At 46.3% G+C, this 27,173-nt stretch overlaps 1 protein-coding gene across 2 annotated transcripts in view; it reads left to right on the top strand.

Moving 5' to 3' along the window:
• Positions 1 to 27,173, top strand: part of LOC144094592 (ornithine decarboxylase-like) — a 94,899-nt gene that overhangs the window by 50,476 nt on the left and 17,250 nt on the right. For both annotated transcript variants that reach the window (XM_077628519.1, XM_077628512.1), the window contains 5 exons: positions 1,410 to 1,498; positions 15,422 to 15,518; positions 18,207 to 18,283; positions 21,776 to 21,942; positions 22,496 to 22,630. In XM_077628519.1, the coding sequence (XP_077484645.1) occupies positions 1,421 to 1,498; positions 15,422 to 15,518; positions 18,207 to 18,283; positions 21,776 to 21,942; positions 22,496 to 22,630 (554 nt within the window). In that variant the 5' untranslated portion in view covers positions 1,410 to 1,420. The remainder of the gene's footprint in view (positions 1 to 1,409; positions 1,499 to 15,421; positions 15,519 to 18,206; positions 18,284 to 21,775; positions 21,943 to 22,495; positions 22,631 to 27,173) is intronic.

Here is a 27,173-nt window from a genome sequence, read left to right as displayed (position 1 = left end):
CAGGTTACAAGCAAACAGATTTATTGGTAAAGCAAAGCTAATTAAAAGACAATAAGTGCGTAACCATAGCAGCAACTACTGAACTCTGAAAACGCTTGTCAACTCCACTTTTCACAGGTCGCAAAATACATCAACATAATCATCAGCTGAATAATGTCCGTTATAGGACGAAGGCCTCTCCCTCTGTCTCCTTTAAGCTCGTCCTGCCACCTCACTACTGCGAACTTCCTAATCTCATTCGCACGCCTGGCACACTGTTGCCGCCTGGTATACGTTTGACTTCTCTCGGAATCTGCTAAGAGACCATCGGTAATCTCTGCTGTCCGCTTTACATGCCCTGCCCATAGCGATTTCATCTTCTCGGTTTCGCCTAAGACATCATTAACTCACGTTTTTTCCCCAACCCACTCTGCTCCCTTCCCGTCTTGTAATGTTGCACTTATTTTTTTCCTTTCCGTAGCTCGCTGCGCAGTCTCCAATTTAATTTCAAGCCTTTTTCTTTACCTTCCAAATTTCTTCCCCTTCGGTGAGTACTGGCATACTTACCTCTAGGGGGATACGGGTAAGCTGCAATTCATGCCCCGAGAGTACCTAACAGATGCACTGCCCAAAAATCTTGATGTAGGTTATTTCCCTCTCGTGGGCCGGACCTTTAGTCACTACTTGCCCTAGATAGGTTTAATTACTTAACCCTTTCATTAACCTGCCGGGCAAACCCAGTGCCCTATTATAGATATATTAGAGCGTTAGCTCTTATTAGCTCGTGCCTCCGTTTCGCTCCCCACTTTTAGGTGAGGGGAGGGAGAGGGAAAGTGAGAGAAGGGAGAGAAGATGGGAGGCGACGGGTGGCTGGGCGTCCGCCTCGGCTGTGGGAGATGATTGGTTCTAATCCCACCACCGAAATCCACTGCAGAGTATTACTGCGGCCTGGGTAATTCGCAGATTTACCTCCGGCTGCCTAACTTTGCGAGAGAAAAAAAGAAACAACAGAAAATGTCTGTGAGAAATTATTTGCCGTCACATCACAGCTAATGCTCCAACATTCGCGTTACACACTCGTAACCGTCCTGTGAATTTTGCAGACAAGAAAGAAATTTAATGATGTGGGCATTTAGGCCACGCTTTAATATCATGCTGAATTGCCCAGCCCATTAATTAAGTTGGTTTCTTTTTGCATCTGGCAGCGCCTATCCTGTGCACTTACTCGTCTCACGTTCCTTTCATTAATTCTGTGTCTGTCCTGTGCTCTTTATTTTATTGGTGGCAGGAAAGGGGATAACAAATATTCCATTTGGTTTCAAGCAAGCCAGTAGCTTTTAGCCAAATCACCTTCATGCAGCGTAACTGCAGTATTTTGCACCTCAACGCGTTGTAACTTGCGGCGTTCAACCGAATGATGTTCAATGCAGGACCCCAAGAGATGTCAGATGCCTCGAAAACCGGCGTATACGTTGAGGACAGCGTGGTCAACGTCGCCACGGACGTCATCCAGCAACAGGTAAACAAGACACTATGGCCTCTACAAACAGTCAGATGATAACTGTTTGTACAAATGAACAAAGACGCAAGTGCATGAACGCACCACGTCGCCTAGAGGATGTGGTGCGAGCATGCTTTCAGCTTCAGAGCGTCACCCGCTGCGGTGGCACAGTGATTAGGGCGCTCGGCTACTGATCCGGATTACCCGGGTTTCAACCCCACCGCGGTGGCCGCGTTTCGATGGAGGCGAAACTCAAAAGGCGCCCGCGCGCTGTGCGATGTAAGTGAACGTTAAAGATCCCCAGGTGGTCGAAATTATTCCGGAGACCTCCACTGCGGCACATCGTTCTTCCTTTCTTCTCTTAGAGCTTCCTTTATTCATTCCCTTACGGCGCGGTTCAGGTGTCCGCCGATATGTAAGACAGATACTGCTCCATTTCCTTTTTCCAAAAACCAATTTTCAATTTTTTTCAGACCCCGCCGCGGTGGCTCAGTGGTTAGGGCGCTCGACTACTGATCCGGAGTTCCCGGGTTCGAACCCGACCGCGGCGGCTGCGTTTTTATGGAGGAAAAACGCTAAGGCGCCCGTGTGCTGTGCGATGTCAGTGCACGTTAAAGATCCCCAGGTGGTCGAAATTATTCCGGAGCCCTCCACTACGGCACCTCTCTCTTCCTTTCTTCTTTCGCTCCCTCCTTTATCTCTTCCCTTACGGCGCGGTTCAGGTGTCCAACGATATATGAGACAGATACTGCGTCATTTCCTTTCCCCCAAAAAACCAATTATTATTATTATTATTTTTTCAGAGCATCACCGCTCCACGATCACGCATTTAACGCTCGCTGAATCGCGTGGCTGCGTTTGCCAGCAAGTTTTGCAATACGTAGCAGTACGCACAGCAGCTTGACAATGGTTACACAGCGGTGGGTACCCTGCTGATAATGCCCATCACTGAGGCGAAGGTGACATAAGCATCTAAGCGATAGTTAAGGCTTGTGATTACTCACAGAATGCATGGTTTGTGCTCAATAGATGCCTGTGTAGCAAGCCATATCATTTCGGTTTTTCTGACCAAAAAACGTGAAAACGCATTTATTCCTAAATCGAACATTAATTGCGCATTCCCTCCAGGCGTGATCAGAACAACAAAGCTACGATACTTCCACTTCTGATAGGCGACATTACAACGGCTGCATTTTTAGATCATAGTTTTGTTCACTGCATTCTGTTCAGCAAGCAAAATATCATATCCTTTCCTCACTGTCATTCAGAATACAAAAAGTTATTTTTCACAGGTGCGTCAACACTACAAGTTAAAAAGTCGCACAAGAGGGCGTCAACTCGACTTCTATTAGTGTACTAGCACCTCTGAAGCCGAGAATTTTTTTTATTTGCAAAACAATGGCAGAAAGGTTGTTTTGAGCCATGAGCATCTGGTCGCCTTTTCCAGGGTTGCTGAGCATCCCTTATTGTTGAAAGGACTAGCCTACAGCGACGCGTAGTTGTCATTAGTGCTATTTACACGTAGGCACAATCTGAGGTCATGGCGGGAAAGTGAATTTAGAGCACGAATAGTGCGGACATTCACACTGCACAAAGCAAGGATCGGCACAGTCTGGCACAATCACTTATCCTAGCATCCATGTTACTTGAAGAGAAGCGTAAAATGGTTTTCACGAAGCGCAACCTTGGGGCAGACGGAAGCGAAGTGCGCTTGCAAGCATTTCAACAAGAGTGAACATTGTTAGTAGACTAAGGCTTCCCTACCTGCTGTTGCTGAAGTTATCTGAAAACCTACATACATAAGCAAACATTTTGCGCTGAGAGCGTTGATAAATTCAAGAAAACCCATGCCTGATGCGAGTATGATGCTAATAAGATGTTGCTGCAGCATGTCAAGCATGTCTGGTGTGTGAGGCGACGTTCCTTCTTTCTTTATCGACCGACTGGTAAAATAATTAAATTTAAAAATTAGCTGCGGTTTAGCTACCATTGAACCTCGTTAAAGAGTGAAAGCTGTGGTGTATCGGGCAACCAGTCGCGGCTTGGCGTCTGTAATGTTGCGTGCATTCCAGCCAACTTCGCTACTCGCTTATTTGGAACATTTATAATTTACGCCATCATATTTAATTATTCATGAACGCCTCAGTACACAACTCGAAGATACGTTTCTAAGAGATCTGTGAATTCACTAGACGCGCGACGTCTGCTGGACCATAGCCGTACATTACGTGTTATGGGTTCAGTGGGTGTCGCATGATGGCGCTACGACTGCACGTCATGCAAGAAGTAAATTCACCGGAAACGTACTTTGCTGCTCGCTTAATTGGGATATGTTATTTGCATGCTCATAAATATATTATTCATGCACGCATCAGTACATTTCTCGAAGATACGTTTCTTAGACATCTGTGCAGTCACTAGACGCGCCTTCATCCGCTTCCAGGAGTAAAACAGTCTGCTCGGTTCAGTTTGGAATACCTTTCAAATGTCACGCGTAAGAAATTGCTAAAAGATTTGCTTTACTGTGTCTTCCCTGGGCCAATATATCAATCTCTGTATAGTGGAGGCCAAGGAGGAAATGTTTTAAAAATAGTAAGGAAAATAGTGGTGCCAGCGGATGGAGAAGAAGGGATTGTTTTTACCATGGTGTGCTCACTGCTTGTTACGTCACAAACCAGAGTCAATAAAACACGTCTTTATTGATTGCTGGGATGCGCTGCTCTTTTGGGACGTGCTCCAGCGTACAATAAAGAAAGACTTACCCTTGACGCCGTATGGGATACGATTCCCGGACGTTGAGCCGAATCTTTATAAATACGATGTAATTTTCCTTCTTGGCCTGCACAGCACTCGGCGAAGCAGGATGGCTGTATGACAATGCGATGAAGATGCGCGGTCTGTCTGAGATTACTTCAAAGAAGGCATATTTAAGCTGCGTGAAGTGTACAAATAGCTATGTTATGGAGAGGAAGTTATCGAGTTGATGGGAGAGTTGTGTTCTTTGAAACAGTTTTGATTTTCTCACGTGAGTGAAACTCAAGTCTGCTCTTAATGTTTGAGAATGTAGCGCAGAACATGTTTGTGATCTGTTGTAAACTGTCGAAACAGGCAATAAAAACAAAAAAAACAGTCGCGGCGGAGTGAAAGTGTCTCCGTCTCGCTTGCCAGAGGCCCGGGCTCCATTCCCGCCAACACCACATTTTTCTTCTGTATTCTTATTGAGGCAGATTCAAGGCCATATCTGCGCCGTAACATGACATTCGAAGTTTGTACGCCCGAAGTGGCGCTTTCGCTCCAAAAGAAACTTTGAAATTACAAGGGATGCTTCAGTGCATAATATCGAGTCTCAAGCAATGACGAGCGCGAACAGAGCCCTAGTATAACGAAAGTTTTCCTCCAGAAAGTGAAAATAAGGCTCGAAATGTAAATATGTTGCGGTTGTACCGTTAGGATAGGTCGCAATTGTAGAGGTTTGCTATTCGTCGTCGAAATAGCGGTTTAGACTTTGTAACACTAGTATGTCAACGTGTGCAAATACACGCACTATTTCCAGCAGTGGACGAGTGCCTCAGTTGACGCCAATGTGTTCTTCAGCTACGGTCATCATTTCAGATAATGCGCTTGCGTCCCTTCCAGCAGGTTTTTTCTCGTAATGAGGCTCAGTCGTGCTCCACAGCTGCACTGTGCTGTCTATTGCAATAGCTATATTAAGTAAGTTACTAGCTATCCAGAGGATTATGCTATCATGACAAAAAAGCGGCTTAAGTTTGGTCTTTTTTTAATGCACATTAATGCGAGAGCATTAGAGGTGCCGTTCTCGAAAAACGTTTCTTTCCGTCCGTCTGTCCGTGCCCCGAAAAAGCAAGTGACCCAACAGCAGAGGTGGGCAGGTGAACATCTGCCCTCCATGGCAGGTTTGGTTTTATGGCGTTTAACGTCCTAAAGCGACTCAGGCTATGAGGGACGCCATAGTGGAGGGCTCCAGATAATTTCGGTCACATGGGGTTATTTTACGTGCACAGTGCACGGGCCTCTAGCATTTCGTCTCCATCAAAATGCGACCACCCCGGCCGGGATCGAGCCCGCATCTTTAGGGTCAGCAGCCAAGCGCCATAACCACTGAGCCTCCACGGCGGCCCACGCCAGCTGGTAATGAAATGAATTCAAATAAAGTCATTGCAGTTGCCACCTTCCAACCGTGACCCTGCGCATCAGCTCACTGGTTGAGAGATGGACAGCCTCCCGAAGAACTATCTGTGCAAAAATTAGCCTTACGGGAGCTCGGAAAGAATAACTTGGGTCTCACAAGCCTTACCGGTGGCTGTGTTTGAAACAGTCACTTGCCGGGGCAGTGGCGTTCCACTTAACGACATCTGCATCACTGCCCCAGCAGGCGTATGAGGACTCACAGTGACACGCATTATGCTCTTAAGGGTACCTTAAGCGTCGTCCAAGTTTTTTGCACACATTTGTGCTTAAGCAGAGGAGCATTAGTAAACAAACAAACAGTAATATACAAGGCAACAATAACATGTAAGCAAGTTCAGGACTGTACAAATTACGTGACTGTGAGAAGCTATTAATAATACATCATTCTAGTCTGATTTTGTGCCTTGTCGCCTATATCGCAAACTCAGTACGCTATCGACGTTGACAAAGGTCGAAAGACAAACGCGCACGTATATCCCTTGCTCACTAACCGCGGGAATAAATGCTTCAACCCGTAGAGCTTGGCTGCTGGGGATCTGTGGGCCACGGTCGATGTACGGAGGTTAGGAATAATGTATAATTTTATTTAGGCCTTTTTCGTTCAAAAACAAATTAAGTGCTTCAGCGTATTTGTGCAAGCTGCAAAAAAAAAACAAGTATACAGGCTGAAGCCCTCTCAGAGACCAGAGAAGAATTTAGAGGATCAAATTTCTGCATATTTTATTTCGTACTAGAATTAGATGGGACAGAAATAAATGCATATTTTTTTTTTCAGAATATGCTTACAGAGAATGAGCGACGACCGCTAATTATATGCGCGATAAACACCCTGTACTCGATCTGATTCGCCCATAAATCCGTCCTCGGCTCAGGAATCTCCCATTAGTACATTCGGAGCTGCAGCTGCTGCCAATGGAGCCGCGTGTGTAACCACCAGCTTACAAGATAAACACCGTTGCACATAAGTTGTGCGGATCAAAAGAAAGTGAGTTTACACACACGTTGTTTAAAAGCGACTACGCATATAAAAATATTATTAGTGCGAAACTACTATTCCGATATGGGTAAACCCTGAGCAAGATCTTGCGCTATTTGTAAGCTTGCGGTGTTTGTAGGTTTGTGCCAAGTGAAAGAAATAAATAAAAGTGAAAAAGATTTGCAGTCCCTGACCAAGTCAAGCAATAATGAAAGACGTTTCGGAACACTTACGGGTTCCGAAACGTAACTGGTAATCTATTACCAGTCATTACGTCGCAAATTTTCCGCTTAAAATGCGCCTACTTGCTTTATCCGCCTCATTGTGAACATGGAACACGTACGGGTTCCGAAAGGTCCCTCATCATTGCTTGACTTGGTCAGTGACTGCAAATCTTTTTCACTTCTATGCCTGACCAGACAGATTTGCGTCGAATCTTTGACTAAATAAATAAAAATACATGAAATCAATATCCGCGACTGCGCTGCGAACCCCCGCCTGCGCGAAACGATAAGCTTCGCTGGCCACTGCACGAGAGCAATAGGCTATCGCCGCAGCTGAACACGCCTAGTGTTCGGCTGCAACACACTCTCGCGCTGTGCATTTCACATCGTCGTCTTCATCAACTAATACTACTATTAAACTAATATTCGCGCTCTGAGCTATGTGGCGGTAGTGACAGGGAGGTGTGCGCTGCATGCGTTGGCGTGGACAACGTTGTGGCAGAAACACGGCACTGGATCATTACTCGTTGGCGTTGGCAACACTGCTGCAGAAACGCGGCACTGGAGCATAGGCCACCGGCGTACACAGGGTAAATTGGCACTGAAGATGAAAAAGTTGATGATGTTCATAACTGGCTCCCTGGGTCAGTGGACACCTCAATCACGCTTTCATGTACGTGGCGGTGGTGTCCACCCGCAAGAAATTGCTTTCGCACAATATTTCGTGCTTCGCAACGCTAATCCACCAGGCATTTAATGAAGTGAAGTTTCTGTGAAGCTGCTACACACACAAAAAAAGCAAAATGTTCAGTTAACTCTCAGGAAAAACAGAGAACGATGTTTCAGAAGCCTTTCATTGCCGCGAACATTTTTGTCACCGTAAGACGTGCGAATGTTTCCTTCTCATACTAGATGGATAACATGGTAAACAATTGTCTCCTTGCTTGCCACAGAGCCACGAAATACCGCAATTATAAGACATGCTAACTGTTTTAGTTACAAGTGCATCCATTTGTGCGTTTGACGTGCGGTTTTTCAGCTCAGACTACAAAATCATGGCGCCTCGCGACGTGGTATAGCTGCTCATAATTCATATTTCTTGCGGCCGAGCGTGACCGCAACGAGGGAACAGCGGAGCAAGTGGGGTCAGGACGGGCGCGATTACCTGACCATCTCGTTCAGAAACCATCTCCCGTGCCTTGCGTCTTGCTGTAACTTATCTCAATAAACGAAGTGAGCGCAGATCTCCGGGAAAGGCATGTTTTTGGCCATGAGTCTCCTCCGGTAACGCGAGCTAAACCCAAAGGTCAGTCCTAAACGTTTGAAGGTGCAATAAAGGAGTGATGAAATCACGTGAAAATGCGGGCAATGTAAAAGTAACGTTTCACAATAGTCGGGAAACTAACACAATGCCCTTTAAATAAGTTAGTACGAAATCGTCTAGCATTACACTCAATTCTTCTAAGCAAATAGCGTACTGTGTCGCTGTAGCCTTCTTAGCAAAACGTGTATCATTACCACGAATCAAAGCGCTGTCACACAGTATACACAAACAAGAAAGAGTTCGGAGGGGTTCTGTAGCGCTTTTGTTTGTGTGTGCATCTGTGTGCGCGAGCGCTTTGCGTCTGCGTGTGCTTACGCGCCCGTGCGTCAATGTCGCCGTTAGTGCAGGCGCTGGCAACCATTGGCTCCCCGTCTGTGCTGCGGCCTATGCTTGGCACAAATAGCAAGCGCTTGCTCGTCGCGACACGCCACCATTCGTTTTCAACAGGCGTGCGTTCACTGCCATGTGTTGCGGTAATACTTTATAGGGCTGCAAGCGCCATAACTCGTATCGGTAGGAAGCCCATACGCACAGACGAAACGTTCGCTTGTCCGCATTCAGTACGGCCGGACTTGCTGAGCTTCATCTGATGAGTCATATGAAACAAGAATTCAGCTTATGTGTCCTCAGCCGACAGAGCTGTTCACCGACCCCTTAGCATTGACGCCTACCCTTTAAGAATGCAATAAGCAGCTGCGCAAAAAAAAAATGTAAAGGAGTTACGACGCAGTGCGGTGCATACGCTACCACCCATCCTTACTGTCTTGCCTCTTTCGCCTGAACGATCAGGCAGTCGATTCGGCAACTCAGGTTGTTCGAGGCATATGGACTAGCACAAAGAGAGCCGGAGTCACAAGGAAGGGAGAAAGGCAGGTCACACAACCTACCACCCCAGTTAAGTGCTTCAGTGGCGACTCTGGATTGATGGTTTCAACCGATATGCCAAAATATGAGAGGCGCCCGAAAGAGAGCTATATGCAAGTGAGAATTTCGTACTGTCGCTATGACTGCTTATTCGGTAGTGATCATGCTTACCTGAAGAACACCTTTTTGCGACAGGTCTAGAGTGACTTATATGTCCTTGCGGATTCTTGAAAAGGCGCTTTTGAATACGGCTAAACATGAAAATAAGATTTCAGATTATCTCCTAGACAGGGGCAACTTACAATGTGAATTTATTGAAGCTGTAAATACTATAATACCTGCATGGGTCGTATGTATAGCCGCAAAGCTTGTACCAGATCTGCGTTACGTGGCAGGTCCTGGAAACGAACTGAACCGGATGCTTTTACGCCGCGGTAATTTACAAAGGCTGAGCGACGATCGCTAAATATATGCGCGCTAAACACCGTGTGCTTGATCTCATTCGACCATAAATCGGTCCTCGGCTCAGGAGTCTGCTGTTATCACATACGGAGCAGCAGCTGCTGCCAATGGGGCCGCGTGCGTATAGCGTGCCTGAAGTTTAGGTACACGTGCTCGTTGATTAAAAATGACTACGCATATAAAAATATTGCCATTTCTCACCGTCACAGAGCCCATCGCCATGACAAACACAGACAGCATACAGTGAAGTTTCCGTGAGGCCGCTACAAAAAAAAAAGTGTCCAGTGAACGCCCGGGAAAAATAGGGAACGATGGTTCGGAAGGCTTTCGTTGCCGCGAACAATTTTACCCCCGCAAGACGTGAGAATGTTTCTTGCTTACACTGGATGGATAACATGGTAAATAATTGTCTCCTTGCTTACCACACAGCCATGGAACCGCGAAAATATAAGGCATGCTATTTATAGTTACAAGTACATTCATTTGCGCGCCTCACGTGCGCTTTTGCAGCTCGGACTCAGAAATCATGGCGTCTAGCGGCGTGGCTTACAAGACAGCTTCAGTATAGCTGCTCATGAGCCATACTTCTTGCGGCTCTGCTTTGTTTACAGCGCTAGCTGTTAATGCGAAGGTTCCCGGGCAAAACCTGTTTGACGTTGTCGTCGTCGTAGCGGTAACAAAATTAGTTGAAAACGTCAGCGCAGCCGAGCGTGACCGGAAGGACGGGGCAGAAGAGCAAGGGGGGGGGGGGGGGGGGGGGTGGGGGAGAGCAGGATGGACGCGATTACCTGACCACCCCGTGCACATAGCATGGCCCGTGCTTTTGCGCCTTGCTCTAACTTTCCCCAAACAAAGAGAACGGGAGCAGGTGCCCGGAAAAGGCACGTTTTTGTATGCAGTGATCTTGCGCGTGTTCAGGCGAGCGTGACCCGGGGTAGGTGGGCGGGCTGCACCTTTATGTGCGCAGTCATTCTCGCAACCCAGCTAGCACTTATTTTCCGCATAACTAGCTGTGTAGTAGCCAATCAATGTCTTTTATTTTCTATATTTGGAGCGAGTACGTGCTTATCGTCAAATAGAAGTGCATGAGGTCTCCTAAAATGTGGAAAAAATCACACGCAAAAGTAAGCCAAACAACGGGGCCAAACAGTGTAGTTTTTAGTGCGAGCGGGAAAAAATATGGTGGCACATTTACGTGGACGCTAGCACTGGCCCAAATATAGCTAAATGTAAAATTTTTGCATTGAACTCTTGAAAAACTAGCCGTAACGATCGTGAATTCTAAATTATCTGTGCTTGGATGACACCTGCGTTATTGGCCGTCCTATATACCAGGTGCTTCAGGGAAGCCCGTCTCTAATTTTTCAATATATGATTTTTGAGGTATATGAATTACTTCAGCGCCACAGTAATGCCAGTGTTGCGGACATCAGAAAAACTGGGAGACATATTTACCGACAAGCTGATTAACTATATTGCACTTTCCAGCACGTAGTTTTGGGCAAGCGGTCAAAACCTTTGCTTAGGAGCTGTTACCTCATGATGTTCAATTGTTTGACCATTACAAAGACCCGCACGCGGCGCCGTGAGCAGGGCCTTCTGGTTCAGTCTTCAGTGGAACTAACCTTGCGCCGCTGAAAGCAGCGATGCAAGGACAGAATCTACGTGCGCCACGAACGTGGGAAGCTCGGCTTATGAGGACTTAGTTCGCGAATTTCGTACTATAATCCTCTCGAGATTTAGTTATTTTCAGGTATGAAATGCTTTCAGCTCCCATTCTCGACAAATTACCGCGAACATCCGAAATATTCTGAAACTATCCGTCCCAGTGCTACCCAGCAGGAAAGAAAACTTCCCCGACCAAACGGCACCTGCGCAAACAGATCTTAGACCGCTCGGCCATCGCCGCAGCTGCTTTCGCTATCGTTGTCGTCCTCATCTTCCATTCGTATCTTCTGCGCCGAAAATGTTTGCGGAGAACCCCGTGGAAAAAATTGTTTTTCAGAAAAGGAAAGGCGCTGTAACTCTCTCAATTCGCAATGTACTCCTCAAACAAACCGTGAGGGAAGGAATACAGAAGGGAGTGAAAAAATTGAGCGAGAAAGCATGAAGGCGGTTCCAGATTAATTTGGAACCCCTGGTGCTCTTTACCGTGCAACGGCATCGTGCTCAGCACACGGGTGTCTTTCGCATTTCGGCTGCGTGGAAACGTGGCCGCCGCGGCCGAGAATCAATTCCGCCTCCACTGGCTCATCAGCTGAGTGTCCAAGCCACCGCGGCGAGCGCAGCTGAAGGGCGAGCGAGCTTTACGGCGCTTCAAAAACTGCGAGGAAGCTCATGAATTCTGTGACAGGCGTTGAACGCGCTGCCTAGTACAAAAAAAAAAAACATCTGAACGCAGCGGCACTGAACGCAACTGTAGCGACCCACGTGAACGGCGCGGCCTGCAGCCATTTGGCGAAGAAGAGGGGTTGCAGGAGCACCTGCTACGCAGAACTTTAGGACCTTCGCGTCGGTGAAACTGCAAAAAACGTGGTGTGAGCGATAAATATTGACCGCGATTTGTAGCGCGAGCTGAAGCAGTGGTTGAAAATACCTACACTTTTTCGGAGAGCAGCACTGGTCAAGCGGGTCGCCGCACATCAAAAGGTAGCCGAGTGCGCTGTGGCTAGCTATAAAAAGCTAACCAAGGAAAAGTGCCGGATGACGGAAGCTCCAAGGCTCTATAGTGGGGCCATACTGAGCTGCCCTACAGTGCACTGCGCCGTTTCTGCAATGAGTTTCATGCTTACGATTAATGAAATAGCGCAAGGGACGAGGCCGTAGACATAAGAAAACAGACACAGCGCTGACTTACAAATGATTTGCCGAAATTCACATAATTATATTCATGGCTCGATGTGTGACAGGTCGAAAAAGGTGCAGTGCACAAGCAGAAAACCGAAGCTACTAATCTTTTTTACGCCTTTCCAAGAAGCTCTTTGTTCAATAACGCTATGAAAGAAATACTAATGCAGCACTGTTTCATCAGTCATGGTCAACCAACTAGCCCGCACCTCATCTCTTGTAAGCTCCATGCTTACGTCCGCTCTCGACGGCGATATAGGCTGAATTTTTTTAAGTGGCTAAAAATGGAGTGTGCTGTAGCCAACTCACGATGCATGAGACATTGAAAAAAAAGAGCTATATATAGCGGGGGAGAGGAAATCTATTTGAGTGAGGTGGGAGTGGGAGTGAAGATTTCCCTGTGACTCTCGGAAGGCACGGCAGAGGCGGAATTATTGGCGGTCGTGCAAAGGGAAGTTCAGCGTGCTGTCCCGATAAGCGAAACCTTGCACAGTTAAAGGAAAACGTACCACCTGTGACGAAAGCTTGCAAGGCACTGTGCCACAGGCCTGGAACATGCGCCTTCTGGCGGAGCTCTAGAGGAGCGACAGCGACGAACCTGCTTGCTGTGTAAAGCAGTAAAGCCCAAGCGGTACCAGATTCCTGTGTGGTAACACCTCCACGGGAACCTCAACACATGGCGCGGCAATAACCCGGGTTATGTGCACTGTAAGCCTATCGACAGACTCGTCTTTTCATGTAAGGCCACTGACATGCATCGGGACAGCCAGGAAAAGGTGCCATTTTAAACGCTCCCATGCTACACATTGAATGCAAGCATGTATGTAGAAGTAACAGTCAATTTATAAACTTGCAATGGTAAAAAAAAAGAATGATAAGTGATGAAAATGCAGGGCTGCGTGGAACTTGCTCCCACTGAACTAGATTCTTGCAGTATAGTTTACTGGTTGGCACAGTCTATGTAGTATGATTATCGGCACAGCTTGCGCGATCGGAACGGCATGCCGCCGCAACGTTTAACTGCTCCGAAAATGGGTGTATCAGGCATGACGCTGGTTTCTTCTTGTACCTTACTAGCGATTCTTCTCCGTGACGCAGGAAAACTCTCAAAATGTTTGCGCGCAATACAACAGAAAAAAAAGCGAACATAATGGACATAATAGGACAGCAAAGTGCGCTAAAATGGCCTATTACTTACGCCGGTAACAAATTTGGCCAATTAAGTTTTGATCTTTCCTTTTCACTGTTAGTGCTTGAGCTTCGACCGAATGTTGAAGCAAAGCGACGTTCGAATTTCTCTGCTGGTGAAAAACACCACTAAACGTATTTTCGATACCGGCCTGGTCTGCACATTTCTGAGCTACACTTGCTGCTGCCGCAATTGTTGACTAGAACCGGCCCAAAATTAATTCTCGCTTCCGCACACAGCACCGTCGACCTCGGCTATAAGCTGACTTCAATGTGAAAACGCTTTTTGATGGCGCAAACAGGTACGTCGTAAACGTCGGTTGCCTTGGGAATCACGCTTGTTGCCGCTGCGGCGCAAGTTTGTACATGAAAACTTTTCAAATCCAGTTAGATCTTAAATCAGACCTTGGCATCAAAATTGCTCTTACTACTAACAATACCTCAAAATTAGTCCGCAGACCAAATGTAACCATCAGAATTACGCTTGACGCTACCAAGAACAGACATAAGGTTCCCTTCATCTGCTATAAATTTCAGGAAATATAGGACGGTACTCTGTCAGATTAGGAAAACAAGTTGGCGACGCTAGCTGTGGCACTCCTGATTTCTACCAGCAGGGCTTCCATATTGAAATATTGGGCAAGTGTTACATGTGCTTGTCTCTTTGACACTGTGCGTGAAAGAAAAGTTCGCCTGCTAGAGTGTCGAACTCCTTCGTTTTGCGCATAGGCGCTGTTTAAGTATCGCTACGATTCGGCGTCAGTCACGGACTTGCGCTACAGAGGAAGACATAAAAAAAATTTAGTTCGTGCTTTTTCCGGCGCTCCAGTTTATACTTTCAGTCGGTCTTCTACTACATGGCGCCAGGTACGACTCCCAGAATATCGGAGAGCTGTGCCTTAACACTCGAGGAAGCCGAAGGACGGTTGTCTAGGCTTCCCGCCAGGAACCCAGGTGAAAGGGACTAGAATAAGTGGACCCTGATGCGAGATGATGTATATATGAGAACAGCTCAAAATTGTTTTAACGAAGACGTAATACATAGCAGGCGTAGTCGCCATTAAGATGTTTATTTTTTGTCGTATAAACCACCACTTTTAGGGAGAAGATAAGCTTTAATTTTAATATTGAGCAATGTTTTATCGTCTGAGCTAATTGAGCAACTAAATTTGAAAATAATGAACATATTTTCTTTCTTTTGGAGTGTCTGCACCGCAAGGCAGACCGTCGTACTAGTGGCGTCGAGGCTGCTGTGTTGGGCTTTCGTGAACCCTCTGCAATACTTTACTGATTTGCGTGAAGACAAAAGCTGAGAACGAAAGGGGCCTTCAGCCACATAGCCCTCTTCAATGACTGATTAAGCGTGCCATATTAAAGTATACAACATCACGCTTAGGAAGTCAGATAGGTTTTAGGGTTTTTCACATGGAGGTCATTATTCAAACACCTCAAAGAGAGTTAATGAACAATGCTAATCTAGTTCTGTCAGCTTGCCTGTGATTCGATCCTCAACCGCTGTATTTCTCTTCAGTCATTTGCTGCACTTTGCCCTCCAAGCAACTTACCAAGACTATGTCACCAACAAACAGAATGCCGTTAAAGCAACTCCCCCGAAATTGTTGGCCAACTCTTCCAAATTAAAAAGTTTGAATGCTTCCTGTAGACACTCTGTAAATAGCAAATAAAATTCGGTGTATGCCTGCTTGGTAGCCTTTCTGATTAGTATTGATACAGTATGCATTTCTGATTTGTGCGCACAAACGATGCGGCAGCTATTTGTTCCGCATTACGATATGCGAATGCCTTCTTTCTCTTGCTCACGGCTCTTGCGCTCTCTCCTAACGCAGGGGGCGAGCGAAGCTTTCTACGTGTGTGACGTCAGGAACCTGGAGTACAAGGTGCAGCTGTGGAGGCACCAACTACCGAACGTCACGCCTTTTTACGGTGAGATCTTTCGAGGCCGGGCAGCTGTTACTCTGAATTCAGCATTTACAGGGGAACGACCGCATACATCTGTAACTTTCGGGAAGGGAAAACAAATATGCACAGTAAAAGACTGCTATGCGAACTGTTAAATAAAAAAAGGTGAGTTGAGAGGCGAGTTGGTGACGATATTCCGTAACTACAGCGCGACGGACGGGACATCGAAGAAAAGAAAGGCAGTGACACAACGCAGCGCTGTGTTGTGTCCCTGTGTGTTCCTTTCTTCTATGTCCCGATTTTCGTGCTGTAGTTATGGAACCAAATATCAAGACCCGGTGAAATGGTGCGGATAAATCTAGAGAGAAAATTTTAGGCAATGGTCTGTTTTTGTCCTCGAGTTCCCGCTGCGTTTCGAAGCATGAGCAGAAATTAGGTACTAGTTTATAGCATCTAAAAAATGCTGTTTCTTGAGCTGGTAAACAAAAGTATATTTTTCAAAGCCGCAGTTTTTACTTTCGAACGCACTTTTGGTTTCTGCGGGGGCTCTGGATTTCGACCACCCGAGGTTCTTTAATGTGCACTGGCATCGCACAGTACACAGGTCTCTAGCATCTCGTCTCCATCGAAATGCGACCGCCACAGCCGAGATCGAGCTCGAGTCTTTCGGGTAAGCAGCCGAGCGCCACAACCACTCAGCCACTGCGGCGGCTGGCATTACCTTTATGCTAGCCTATGTAAGCCCTTATGGTTTTTTATGCTCTTATTCATGCACGAATACAAAAGCACTACTACGCATTGCCATACTATAAGGGTCTGCGTTATGTCCACGCTGTCGTTGAAGCGAACTAGCACTCTTTTAAACATAAAATTTTTACACATCAAAAAGATCAGTGAAGACGGAGTAAATGCTCATAAAGCATGACAATATTTTGTAAGGAAAAGCCACAGCCCACTTCCCAACAGATAAGCTATGAGTACCCTACAAGGCGATGTGGTGGTTAGGTTACATTGTGCAGTTAAATCAAAGTCTGACTGCACATAATTGCCTTATCTAGCTGCACGAATTTTTTTTCCAGAATGAAACTATCACTGACAGTATGACTCCTGATTACGTCAATATTTGGCAAAGTCGTTTAGTTTGCAATATAATCAGATAAGACGTTTTGTTCATTTTGTGGTATTTTGATAGGTGACGGTGACACAATCTTTGAGTAACGCTTTTTGACCGCTTGCAGTCGTTGTTTTATTATTTAAGCTGATGTGCTCGTTTTTGTTTAATAACCGCTTACGATGTAATATCAGCACAATATCGTGGGTCGCTTTACACATACGTTACCCATAACGCATGGTGACTACTACTTACGTAACGGTACATCCACTGTTTACTAACGCAATTCGCCATCAAAAGCCAGTATATCGTGAGATGCGTGGTTAATATAGGTAGTTCAATGGGTTACACTGTAAAGAAGTCTGAATATTAAAGGATAAGAATTGATGCAGGTCTGCCCTGCAGTTAAGGTGAGTCGTTAAAATAAGTTGATGACGTTATTGGAATCCACTGAAAATATTTGCGAAATTAAATGCCGCATCGTCCAAAAATAACTGACAGTCAGTTAACCTCTTGCAGCAAGCATTGGTTACAATTCGTGTCAGGCAATGAAGCCAGAGAAAACATTCATACCGTGCAGGGCGAACAGAACAAGGAAATTGCTTGGAATGCCAGCTTAGACGTGTTTGTGCACCACCACTGCCTAAAAACATCCTTTCCCGTAACAGGCATTTCTGCATACATGGTTGCGGCCACGGGTTCACGATTTTCAGTAGTTATGCAGCACTCAACGCAAAAGCATACTACATTAAGAGTAGTTAAGAAGTGACAGCTTCGGCGAGGAATCATTTGGCCTGCAATCATTTATGAAACGTAATGAGTGTAACGTGCAGGGTTCTGCAGTGTGAACCACGCGGTGTAGCAAATAAAGAGAATGCCACGCAGCTCACAGCTGTCAGCTTTAAACCGGATGTCTGCCACACCACTGCCAGCCGCTCAAAAAGTCGCCGTAACCGTTCATCACCGAGGCTAGGATGGTTGCATTCGCTGTCTGATCGCGCCTCACTTAACATGCCAAGCTGTGTGGAAAACCCAAACTAAACATTCAGTTACAACATCAACTTGAAGAGCCTCGCTGTGACTCGTGTCGTAGCATTTTCTCTGCCAGGACATATGCACCGTGCTGACACGTAGATACCCCCGAGAGATTTTTACTAGAGCGACGACTTCAGTTTCATTTATAGCAAAGCTTCAAGAACAGTACGTTTTTGCACCAAAGCAATGAGGAGAAGCGAACAAGACAAACATCTACGGTTGTTTTCTCTTCTGTAAAGAAATCTATCTCCCAGAAATAGCAAAGCTTCAAGAACAGTACGTTTTTGCACCAAAGCAATGAGGAGAAGCGAACAAGACAAACATCTACGGTTGTTTTCTCTTCTGTAAAGAAATCTATCTCCCAGAACTACATGTACAATGCGCATACTTCTCCTAAAAAGACCCATGTTTCATCTCTAATGAAAATTATGTTTAGTTACGGGCAGTGTCCAATATCTACATGATGAATGAAAATTACTAGCCTATTGTTCTGAAGAAAAAAAAAGTGTAACTGAGCCCCAGGCAACCACTATTAAGACGCTCAAAGCTAAGACGCTCAATTTCAGCCGTCAAATGCTGCACGGACCTGGTAGTGCTGCGGACGCTCAATTCCCTTGGCGTCAACTTTGACTGTTCAAATAAGGTAAGTATTCCTGGGATACACACACCGTCGCCAATATTCCGCGACTCATCTTTTTACAGCTATCCCCCATGTACCTATGCCAGACAAGTGCATGACGTACAGTCGGTGACAAAAGTTTCTAGAACGCCTGAGCCGCAATTGGAGCCGATAGCTTTATTATTACCGGCAGGATCATGACCACACTTCTAGAGGTGAAAGTCAAACCCGCGTTCTGTAATATGTGTCAGGGAAATAATGGCATCCCTGAAACGCATGGCGCCTATGTGCCTAAATCTCTTTCCAAAGAGACTTTTGTCTGCGATAGTACTTCTTCCTATGATGCAGACTACCTTATCTGCAGCAGTATATCTTTTGAGCAGTGTCGACCTTCATGTTAATAAGATAATACCTCTGTCACACGGGCACTTGTAAGGCCTTAGGAATTAAGGTCCTTTGCCCCAAAGGCGCGTGACGCGCATCTACACGGCAAAGCGTCGAGACCTTTGCGATAAAGGTCCGTAGCCGCAAAGGCGGCCATCAGCGGCCTTAAAGTTGCTTAAAGGAGCAACCCAGACGGCAGCGCCAGCTAGCGAGCTCAAAGAATAAAAAATTGACGCAATTTTTAGTTTTGAAAACGTGAAAAATACTAATTTATCTTATTTAATCGTTAATTTTGCGTTTCAGTGCACTTAACCGTAGAGGAGGTTATGACTTAAGACATCTACACTGCTAAGAAGGGACTTGAACGCTTTTCAGCAGCCGCATCGACACACACCTGCTTGCGCTTCTCGCTTTCCTGTTTTTCCTTCGTTTGCTCTTCATGGCAATTACAGACTTGGTTTTAACGTCTTGCGGTTCATCGCTCATGATTGCGGCAGCACGCTAACCTGGCACAACCTAATTTCTTTGAAATACGCACAAGGACATAAGCAACAAAGTACGCTTCTCACACACAACGAGGAGCCGAACGGAAAAGTGCGACTACCGTGGTCGGATCGGAAGCGATGAAAAAGAAAGAAACTTTTGTTTCAAAATATCCGTTTCTCACCGTCAAAACGCTCGTTTATTATCGTGACAGCTACTTTTTCAAACATACACGAAAGCACTCTTATCCTCTTAGCTGAAGTGCTACCGTCTGCTTTAATTTTATAATGTTACTTGCGCCGCTTCACACACAGCGGTGAGTTTTGGCGTTCACGGAGGCCGCGTTCTAGCTCTTTTGGATTTGCCTTGTAGCAGCGCCGCTGATCCTTTTCGGTTTTCCTCCTTTAGTGCATTAAGACAACTTTACGGCAAAGGCCGTGAAGTAGTCCCGAGTTAAAGGGGTATAAGACTGCAACAGAAATTATTGCACTGGCCGAGCATGCAGTAATGTAAATTATTGCACGTTGCACGAGGAAATTTGAAAGCATGTCTGCTGCCTTTCAATATGCAAAGTTTGGAACGTACACCAAAAAAGAGGGTTGCTTTATCTGGACACCAGGAAAGGACAGTGTAGCTTTACAATAAATTGTTGTTTTTCAATTTTTCAGCATCATGGTAAAAAATAGCAGCCCGCCCTGCAGCCGGTCATAGGAAAAACCATGAAACCGCAGCGAGCTCTTCCTCTCTAATAAATCAGTATCTGTATGAGCAACACACCTGTATACAACGTCAGATAGGCACCCATTGAGCTTATGCTCCTGGCAGATTGGAGCCGGTGTAGCATGTGACCTGTCATTTCTCAAATTGTGCGTGCTGAAGCCAATCTGAAGGGAGGTGCACAAACGGAAATGGCCGTTAGGGAGTTCTGAGTGTTCATTTTTTTGCTAAATTCCAGCTGATATAAAAAGCGCCCGACTTTCAAAAAACATGCATGTCTGTGAAGACCTGTATAATCGAAGCAGCATTTCGCACCCATTAGAATCTGCTACAGCACCACGCCTTAGCGGCGATGTGCTCAGAGGGGTTCGGTGTTCGTATATCGATATGTGGGTTTAACGCCCCGAAGCTGCACGGTGGGCTGTGAGGGCCAGCACAGTGGAGGGCTCCGGAATAATTTCCACCACCTCGGATTTTTTAACGTGCTTTGGCATGACACAGCACGCGGGCTTGTTTGTATTACGCCTCCATAGAAATGCGGCCGCCACGGCCGAGGTTTGGTCCCGCTACCTTGTCTCAGCTGCCGAACGCTAGCCAGTGAGCTACCGCAGCGGGTTCAAATGGCTTTGATGTGTGCATAGGGTTAATATACTGATTTGGGAATATAACTTGTGCATCTAGACAGTTAATTGAAACAGGCTATGCACGTGAGCGCTGACATACTTTTATCCATGGTTGCGAGCTAGTAAAACGCTCGTTGAGCCTAGACCTAACCTGTGTCATCTGCTAAGCTGGACAGATAACGCGGGTGTTGACCGAGTGTTTATTCTTTGTCGCAGCCTTATTTACGCTGTCATAATGGGTGTGCACTAAATTGTGTCTAAGGATTGTGCTCTAAATCTGCAGCGAAAACGCTACTGTAAAAGCAATACGCATCTACATCACGTGATAAAACAACGTTGAGCGTTAGAAAGGAAACTTTGTAATGGTCTGTATACCGTCGCGCGTCTAACCAGCCGGAAACTATCCAGAACTATACTTTGTTTCGTCGCGACGCATTTTCTTCTGAGGGCATCCTCCTCCAAACACTAAACAAAGACCGAGCTAAGCGGCATAGTGCTCGATTCCTGTCATTAGCGGAAAATTCTCGATGTCCCTGTGACATGTAATGTTAATTGGATTGTTCTGTAAGAGCCGTCCAACAGGCCGCCATCGCTCCCTGGTCGATGAGGTTCCTATCGCCAGAGCAGTGCTGTCTGGCATGGCCGGGGAGGACATACAACTAACTGGATGGCTGCGATGAGCAGCTGTGTCGCACGCAGTGACCCTCTAAAGAGAGCGGCCACGCGCTCGTGTGTTCGCACTAAGAGTGGGCGACCCTCTAAAAGAAAAATTAATAAAAAATACGTTTGGTCCATAGGTGCATGCTTTCCTATAGCTTCATTTGAGGTCAGGCAATACAGCCAACTAGGAGAAAACAGCTAGAACTGCGGGACTTAACGAGACCGAAAACTTTTTCTGCAAGGTGGGTTGTGGACCATGTTTAAGTCTCGAGGCTACGGGAACTTCATCGCAAATGTGGCTGACTGCGTATAATTACCTCGCGTTTAAGAGGCATGACGTCTGTACAACTGCTACAACGCAAGTACGTTACCCCTTAGCAAAAATACTTGCATAAAAGTTGGGCAACTACATTGAAACGGCGTGAAAGGACCGTTTTCGTCTCTCGTCTTGCATCGCAGTCCTTTTCAAGCTGTCCGCCCCTTCTTGTATACTGCGGAAAAACAGGTTGCGGCCGTTTTAGGATTTTCAAGGGCTTGTAACGCCGTCGTTCTCAACACACGTTGTTCGCTATTTAACAGAGGGGACGTAGCCTTATTATCAATTGCTCACCGTTCCCTTCTTGTGTTCGGCAACCGACGGTGCACGCAGACCGAGATCGAGACTGTGCTGGAACTGGGCGTGTCTCCCGAACGAATTGTCTACGCCAACCCCATCAAAAACGTGGACCACCTTGACTTCGCCGAGCAGAACCAAGTCACTCTCATGACGTTCGACTCCGTCGAAGAGCTGGACAAAATCAGAGACAAGAATGCCAGGTACAACTGTTTTCAGCAATAAAACATGGCTCGCATTGAAAGAAAAGCAGATACTCGGTGAGGTCACTGACATACCGTAATCTAGCACCTGCGCGTTATCCGTTTCGTTTTTGGAACATGCTCTTGAAATCTGTATTTCACGCGTGTACTGCAACGCACAATCACTCTTGCACCACATAAATTTGGCCTACTGCAAGCGCTCTCCGCACGCGTGTCTATGAGCATAGATTGCCAGATATTTTCATGGGTCAGACAAATCCTTGAAGTTAGAACTCACTTTACTCGTCAGCTGCGTGCCCATGTAAATTTTGGCACATGCATGTTCAGCAGCTCGCCCCCCCCCCCCCCCCCGACCAAAATTCTACTCCTATGCCTGCCGTTCGCCGCAGTTTTTCATCTCAACAAGTGAACGTCAAACTTGCCGCTGTTGGGTTGGTTGTCCACACGTATCATTTTTCACAGACCTCTTATGTATTTTAAAACCGTCATCTCCAGGAAAAGTGCTGCATTTCACACGCATGCACATATGTTAATGTCTTCGTTTGACCTCCAGGTTGCTGCTGCGCATCCATGGCAACAGCGTAGGCTGTGGCATCACTATGAACAACAAGTTCGGCTGCAGCATCTCCGATGCTGGCAAAGTGCTCAAGAAAGCTCGCTGCCGGAACCTGAACATCGCCGGTGTATCGTAAGTTCATTTTCCATCTCGATGAACACCGCTTTCGAAGCAAACGATTAATGTTGAGAAATTCGCAAAGTTTTGGCGAAACATAAATGAGTTTTGTTTTCTTCGTGCAGTCTGAAGGAAGGCGCAGTGCCGAAAAACGCGCCGCCTTGAATCGTAGGTTGTGCAAGCTCCGTCGCACGTGCTGTCCGCTTCTTGCTTCCTGTCCTTGAATTCCCACTTCACCATCAAAACCGCTCAATTCTGCTCATGCCAAAGATTGTTCTCAGCATTTTCTTGAAGCTGAAGCATAAGATGTTTTGCGGACAGAAGGCGCGGCTAGACAAAATTTGAAATGTGATATGGGAAAGTAAACAACAGCGTAACGGTGAGTACATTCGTCCACACACCTGTCTAGAGCGCTTGAGCGGCGCGATCTGTTGTTCATTTTTGACAGTCTTCGCTCCCTGGCAGGCCCGGTATGTGTTTTAAAGGCATGAGGAGTTAAACATGATCCATGGCAATGTGCATGCGTGACGCGGTCTTGTTTCGATCCCTATACCACTCGTGAATGACGTCAGTATACTCCCCGGTGCGTCGATCGAGTGCTCTAGAGATGTCTGAACGACTGCACATAAGGGCATAAGTTGTCTACAGCTTTCAAGTTGAAAACTCAGCTAGTTTATTTTTTTTTTCTGGGGGAAACAATATCGCATTTAACCATAGCACCGACTTTCCAGTCTCGACAGCATTTTCTGATATTCCAGAATGTGACTTTTTGTAAGTTCATCTCCAAATTTTTTCACAAAAAAATTTGCCTTGTTTTTTCAGCCAGAAGTTGTGTGTAAGGTGTGTGTGTGTCCCATGCGGAGACAGCATAAGATTATTACAGTAAAACGTTCCTGATGCCTACAGGTCTTCCGTTCACCCAGGACGGGCTTTACAAAGTGCAGCTTGTTTAATTCGTTATCCAAGTTGTCTGCCATTTAAACTTCAAATTACTGTGTATTAATTTCATGGAGTCCCTATGGGGCTTGTTGACTTCCTTCATTTCACGACTGCAAGCTTTTGCAGCACATAGGTCGGCTCTTTAATGCGCGCTAGCGTCACTGGCAATGACTACTGACTACTGCGTAAGGCAAACTCCGCCCATTTCAGCGAAAAACTCCAAAGCAAAGTCTTAGAGCTATACCTTGGCCGGAGCCAAACTTGCTTCCCTGTTTTACTTTTCCTTGTTTTTCCACTGTGGCTACAATGGGGGTCTTTCCCATTCCGCCTGCCTTCCATGTTCGTAAAGTTGGTCTACGAAGTCTTAATGAAGAGAAACTTGACTAGAGGATGCTTGTTACTTTTACAACCAAGGCGTTATTTGTTCAGGGCTGTGCCGGTTTGAATGTTTTTTTCTTTCCTGTGTCCGTCGCCGCCATCGCGCTGTGCCAGTTCTAATATGAACGCCGAAATCATACTTTTTGTTCACAGTTAGGAATGTGGCTGCTTTCCTCTTTTTGACACTGTGTAGTATTAGGAAAAAGCAACGCACAAATGGCCCATTCGTTCATAAAGTCTGAGCGCACCATGATATTAGTTGACGAACGTGCATACGTCAATTTCATAACGTAAACGACCTGTACGTCTGTGAGTCATTAATATTAATTAATGCTCTAAGACTCAATATGATTGTCCGTCCATTTTTTATGGTCGTAAATTTCCTCCTCCGGTTACAATAATGAAACGTTGTCGGACGTAGGCGACCTTGCGTGCTCATGCCTTTCACTTTTCCTTTTTGTACTGAATGGCGCCACGCGTAATGGACGAAAAATATTTTGCCACCAGTACAAAAATACATTCCATCAGAACGCACCGACAAGTACCGTAGAGGCAGAGCTGGGGCACGTGCCTGTTCTGAAGGGAGAAGGACCGAAATAGATGGAATGGGGAAGGCGCGGCGTACAAACCGCGTAAAAGTCCTGTACTCGTCGCAAGCACTCCGTGCGCGCTATTAATCACTGCCAATCTTTTTTATTTTCATACGTGTACACTCATGTGCGAAGCGTCTAGCGCAACTGCGCAACGCACGTGGCTGTTTTTCCCAGCAACAAAAAAAAACAACGCAAGTGCGTCTGGCAGGAAATATGGATAAGGAAAGCAGATGGGAAAAATCACAGACGCCCGCCAGCAGAAATAAAGCTGGAAAATCATTAGGTGATCTTAAAAGGAAAGCAGGTCAAGAAAGGGGGTAGTCGCATATTGATTACTGCCGCGGGCATTCTTCTGCTGCGGCGAATTAGTTCCCGCTGCGCTCCGGACCCACCGCACCTGACGAACGGGATAGGCAGAGAAAGGCAAAGAGGAAGAAGAGGTTGAGGTTGTTGTGAGCTACAGGTGGTCGTTTTTAAGGCGACAACAACCTAACGTAGGCCGGTATAGCCGCACAACGCGGTGCGCTGAGCGCTGCACTTCGTGAGCTAACCGAGCGCCACTACAGGGTCTTGCTCTTCTCCGAGGCCCACGCCCGTGCGTCCTTCAGTCTTTTCCAATACTTAGTGGCGTACAGTGTGCCAGGATGACTTCTCTCGCGCCACTTGAAATTCCACCATTGGCCGGTCTTCGTGTGCGAAAGGACAAAACAACGGGTTAACAAGCTGCGCTGGCCTTGTGCCTACAGCTTCCGGCCCAGTTTGTATAATCAAGAGCAGTGTGATAGCCACAGAGACAAAAAGCCTGCACCGTCAACACGGTATCAGAGTATAGTTAGATGTTGACACTCCACTCGAAGGGGCGACCGCATCTTGTTCGCCGCTCCTTGTGAGTCTTTTGAACGCGGACAGATGGCCCCACAAAATTTGGGCTTGTCAAGTCTCCGAGCTGCGGCCGCAGTATTGCAGGTGTTGCGGGATGGTTCAGTGGTGCTTGCTTGTTTAAGCGCGGCAATGCGCAGAAAGAGTGAAACTGATGTCGACACCGAGTCACTTTACGCTATTTCGTGTTCTACTAGCTGCAACTGCATTAATAGGCGTAACAGCAGCAAAGACGCGGCCCTGTGGTTCTTCGGAGCTTGTTATCGAAATACAATCAATGCAAGGCTTTTTCGTTCATCTGCACGACTGCCAAGAGAATGGTTAACTATTGCGTCTCGTAAAGATAAAGGGTCAGCCTCAAAGCGCACGCTCCTACATTTGGGTCAAGGTCTGCATCCCTGATACTGGCTCCGTAGCAGGCAATCGGCGCCGCGCTCTCGTGCTCGGTCGCAACTAGAACTCTGCCGCTATGCGCGCGATCGCCGGGAGCGAAAGGAGAGCAACAGTGCGAAGCTTTAGTGGCGACGTTTGCGACGTTGTAGTGGCTACTGCAGTGCACTCTTAGCTAAGCGACGGGAAAATGATTTGCCCCTGGCGTTCCTCCCCCCAAGCTCATATTTTACGCCGACGATGCTGAGTGGCCGGAGATCTCAAGGAAGGCTGGACCGACATGTATGTGAAAAGACAAAATACTCGATGCTGCAAACTGGACTCGGTACCTGTCAGCTCCGAAGGATTTCAATACGCCTGCTAAAGTAATTGTGTTGCCCTTAATAATGTTCAATCCTCTACCGATCATTCTAAAGTCGTGCAAATTATGCACCTGAGTATTTTTTTATAAACGTTGCCGCCATATTTTCTGCCTTTCATAATAAAACTGCCGTGTTTTGTGGCACCAAAATGCGCAGCGGGGACAAACTGCTGGAGGCCATGAGATCGCCAACTGAATTTTTTTTTGCCGCAGTACCGTGCCATCTAGCATGTAGCGTGCCTAAGTATGAAGCAGCGCTTAAAGTCAGGGGGGTCTCGGGAGGTATAGGACCCCCACCAATATGGTTCAAGGGATTTTATTTTATTTATTTCCACAGTACTGCAGACCCTCATTTGAGTCCAGGCAGGGAGGGCAGAAAAATACATTCAATCAATACAAGAGCAGCTACAACGTAAAATACAGAACAATAAAATTGTCTAATGTAGTACATATATCTAAAATAGCTCCCAGAGTGCCTTGTCAAAAGTAACTCCCTATATCACTCGTAAAGGCAGGGCGTTCTATTCGTCAATCGTTTGCTTAAAAAAAGAAAATTTAAAAGCGTTAGTATGAGCGAAGTATGGTGCTAAAGTGTGATCATGATGACGACCAGTTCTACGCGTTTATGAAAACTGCACATAGGGGATTGGAGAAATGCCTAGTTTTCTATGAATTAGTTGGTGAATGAAGGATAGGCGGGCTATCTTGCGTCTGACGTGGAGTGGTTTACTATCATTTGCTGCCATTAACGAAGATTGGGAATCAGTTCTATTGTACCTATTAAATATAAAACGTACCGCATGTCTCTGTATTTTTTCTAATTCTCTTATGTCTTTTTTTGCATGGGGGTCTCAAATGATGGCGGCATATTCGAGTTTTGGTCTTATAAGCGTATTGTAGGCTAATACCTTGCAGCTGCTAGGTGCGCCCTTAAGTTTATGGCGAAGAAAACCAAGTTTACGTAAAGCTGAGGATTTAATGTGGTCTATATAGCCCTTCCATTTTAGTTGCGAGTTTA

The sequence above is a fragment of the Amblyomma americanum genome, chromosome 1 (genome assembly GCF_052857255.1).
Source record: "Amblyomma americanum isolate KBUSLIRL-KWMA chromosome 1, ASM5285725v1, whole genome shotgun sequence".
In the NCBI taxonomy this organism is placed as follows: Eukaryota; Metazoa; Arthropoda; class Arachnida; order Ixodida; family Ixodidae; genus Amblyomma; species Amblyomma americanum.
Note: the sequence above shows the minus strand (reverse complement) of the source record. Positions and strands in the feature narration are given on the sequence as shown.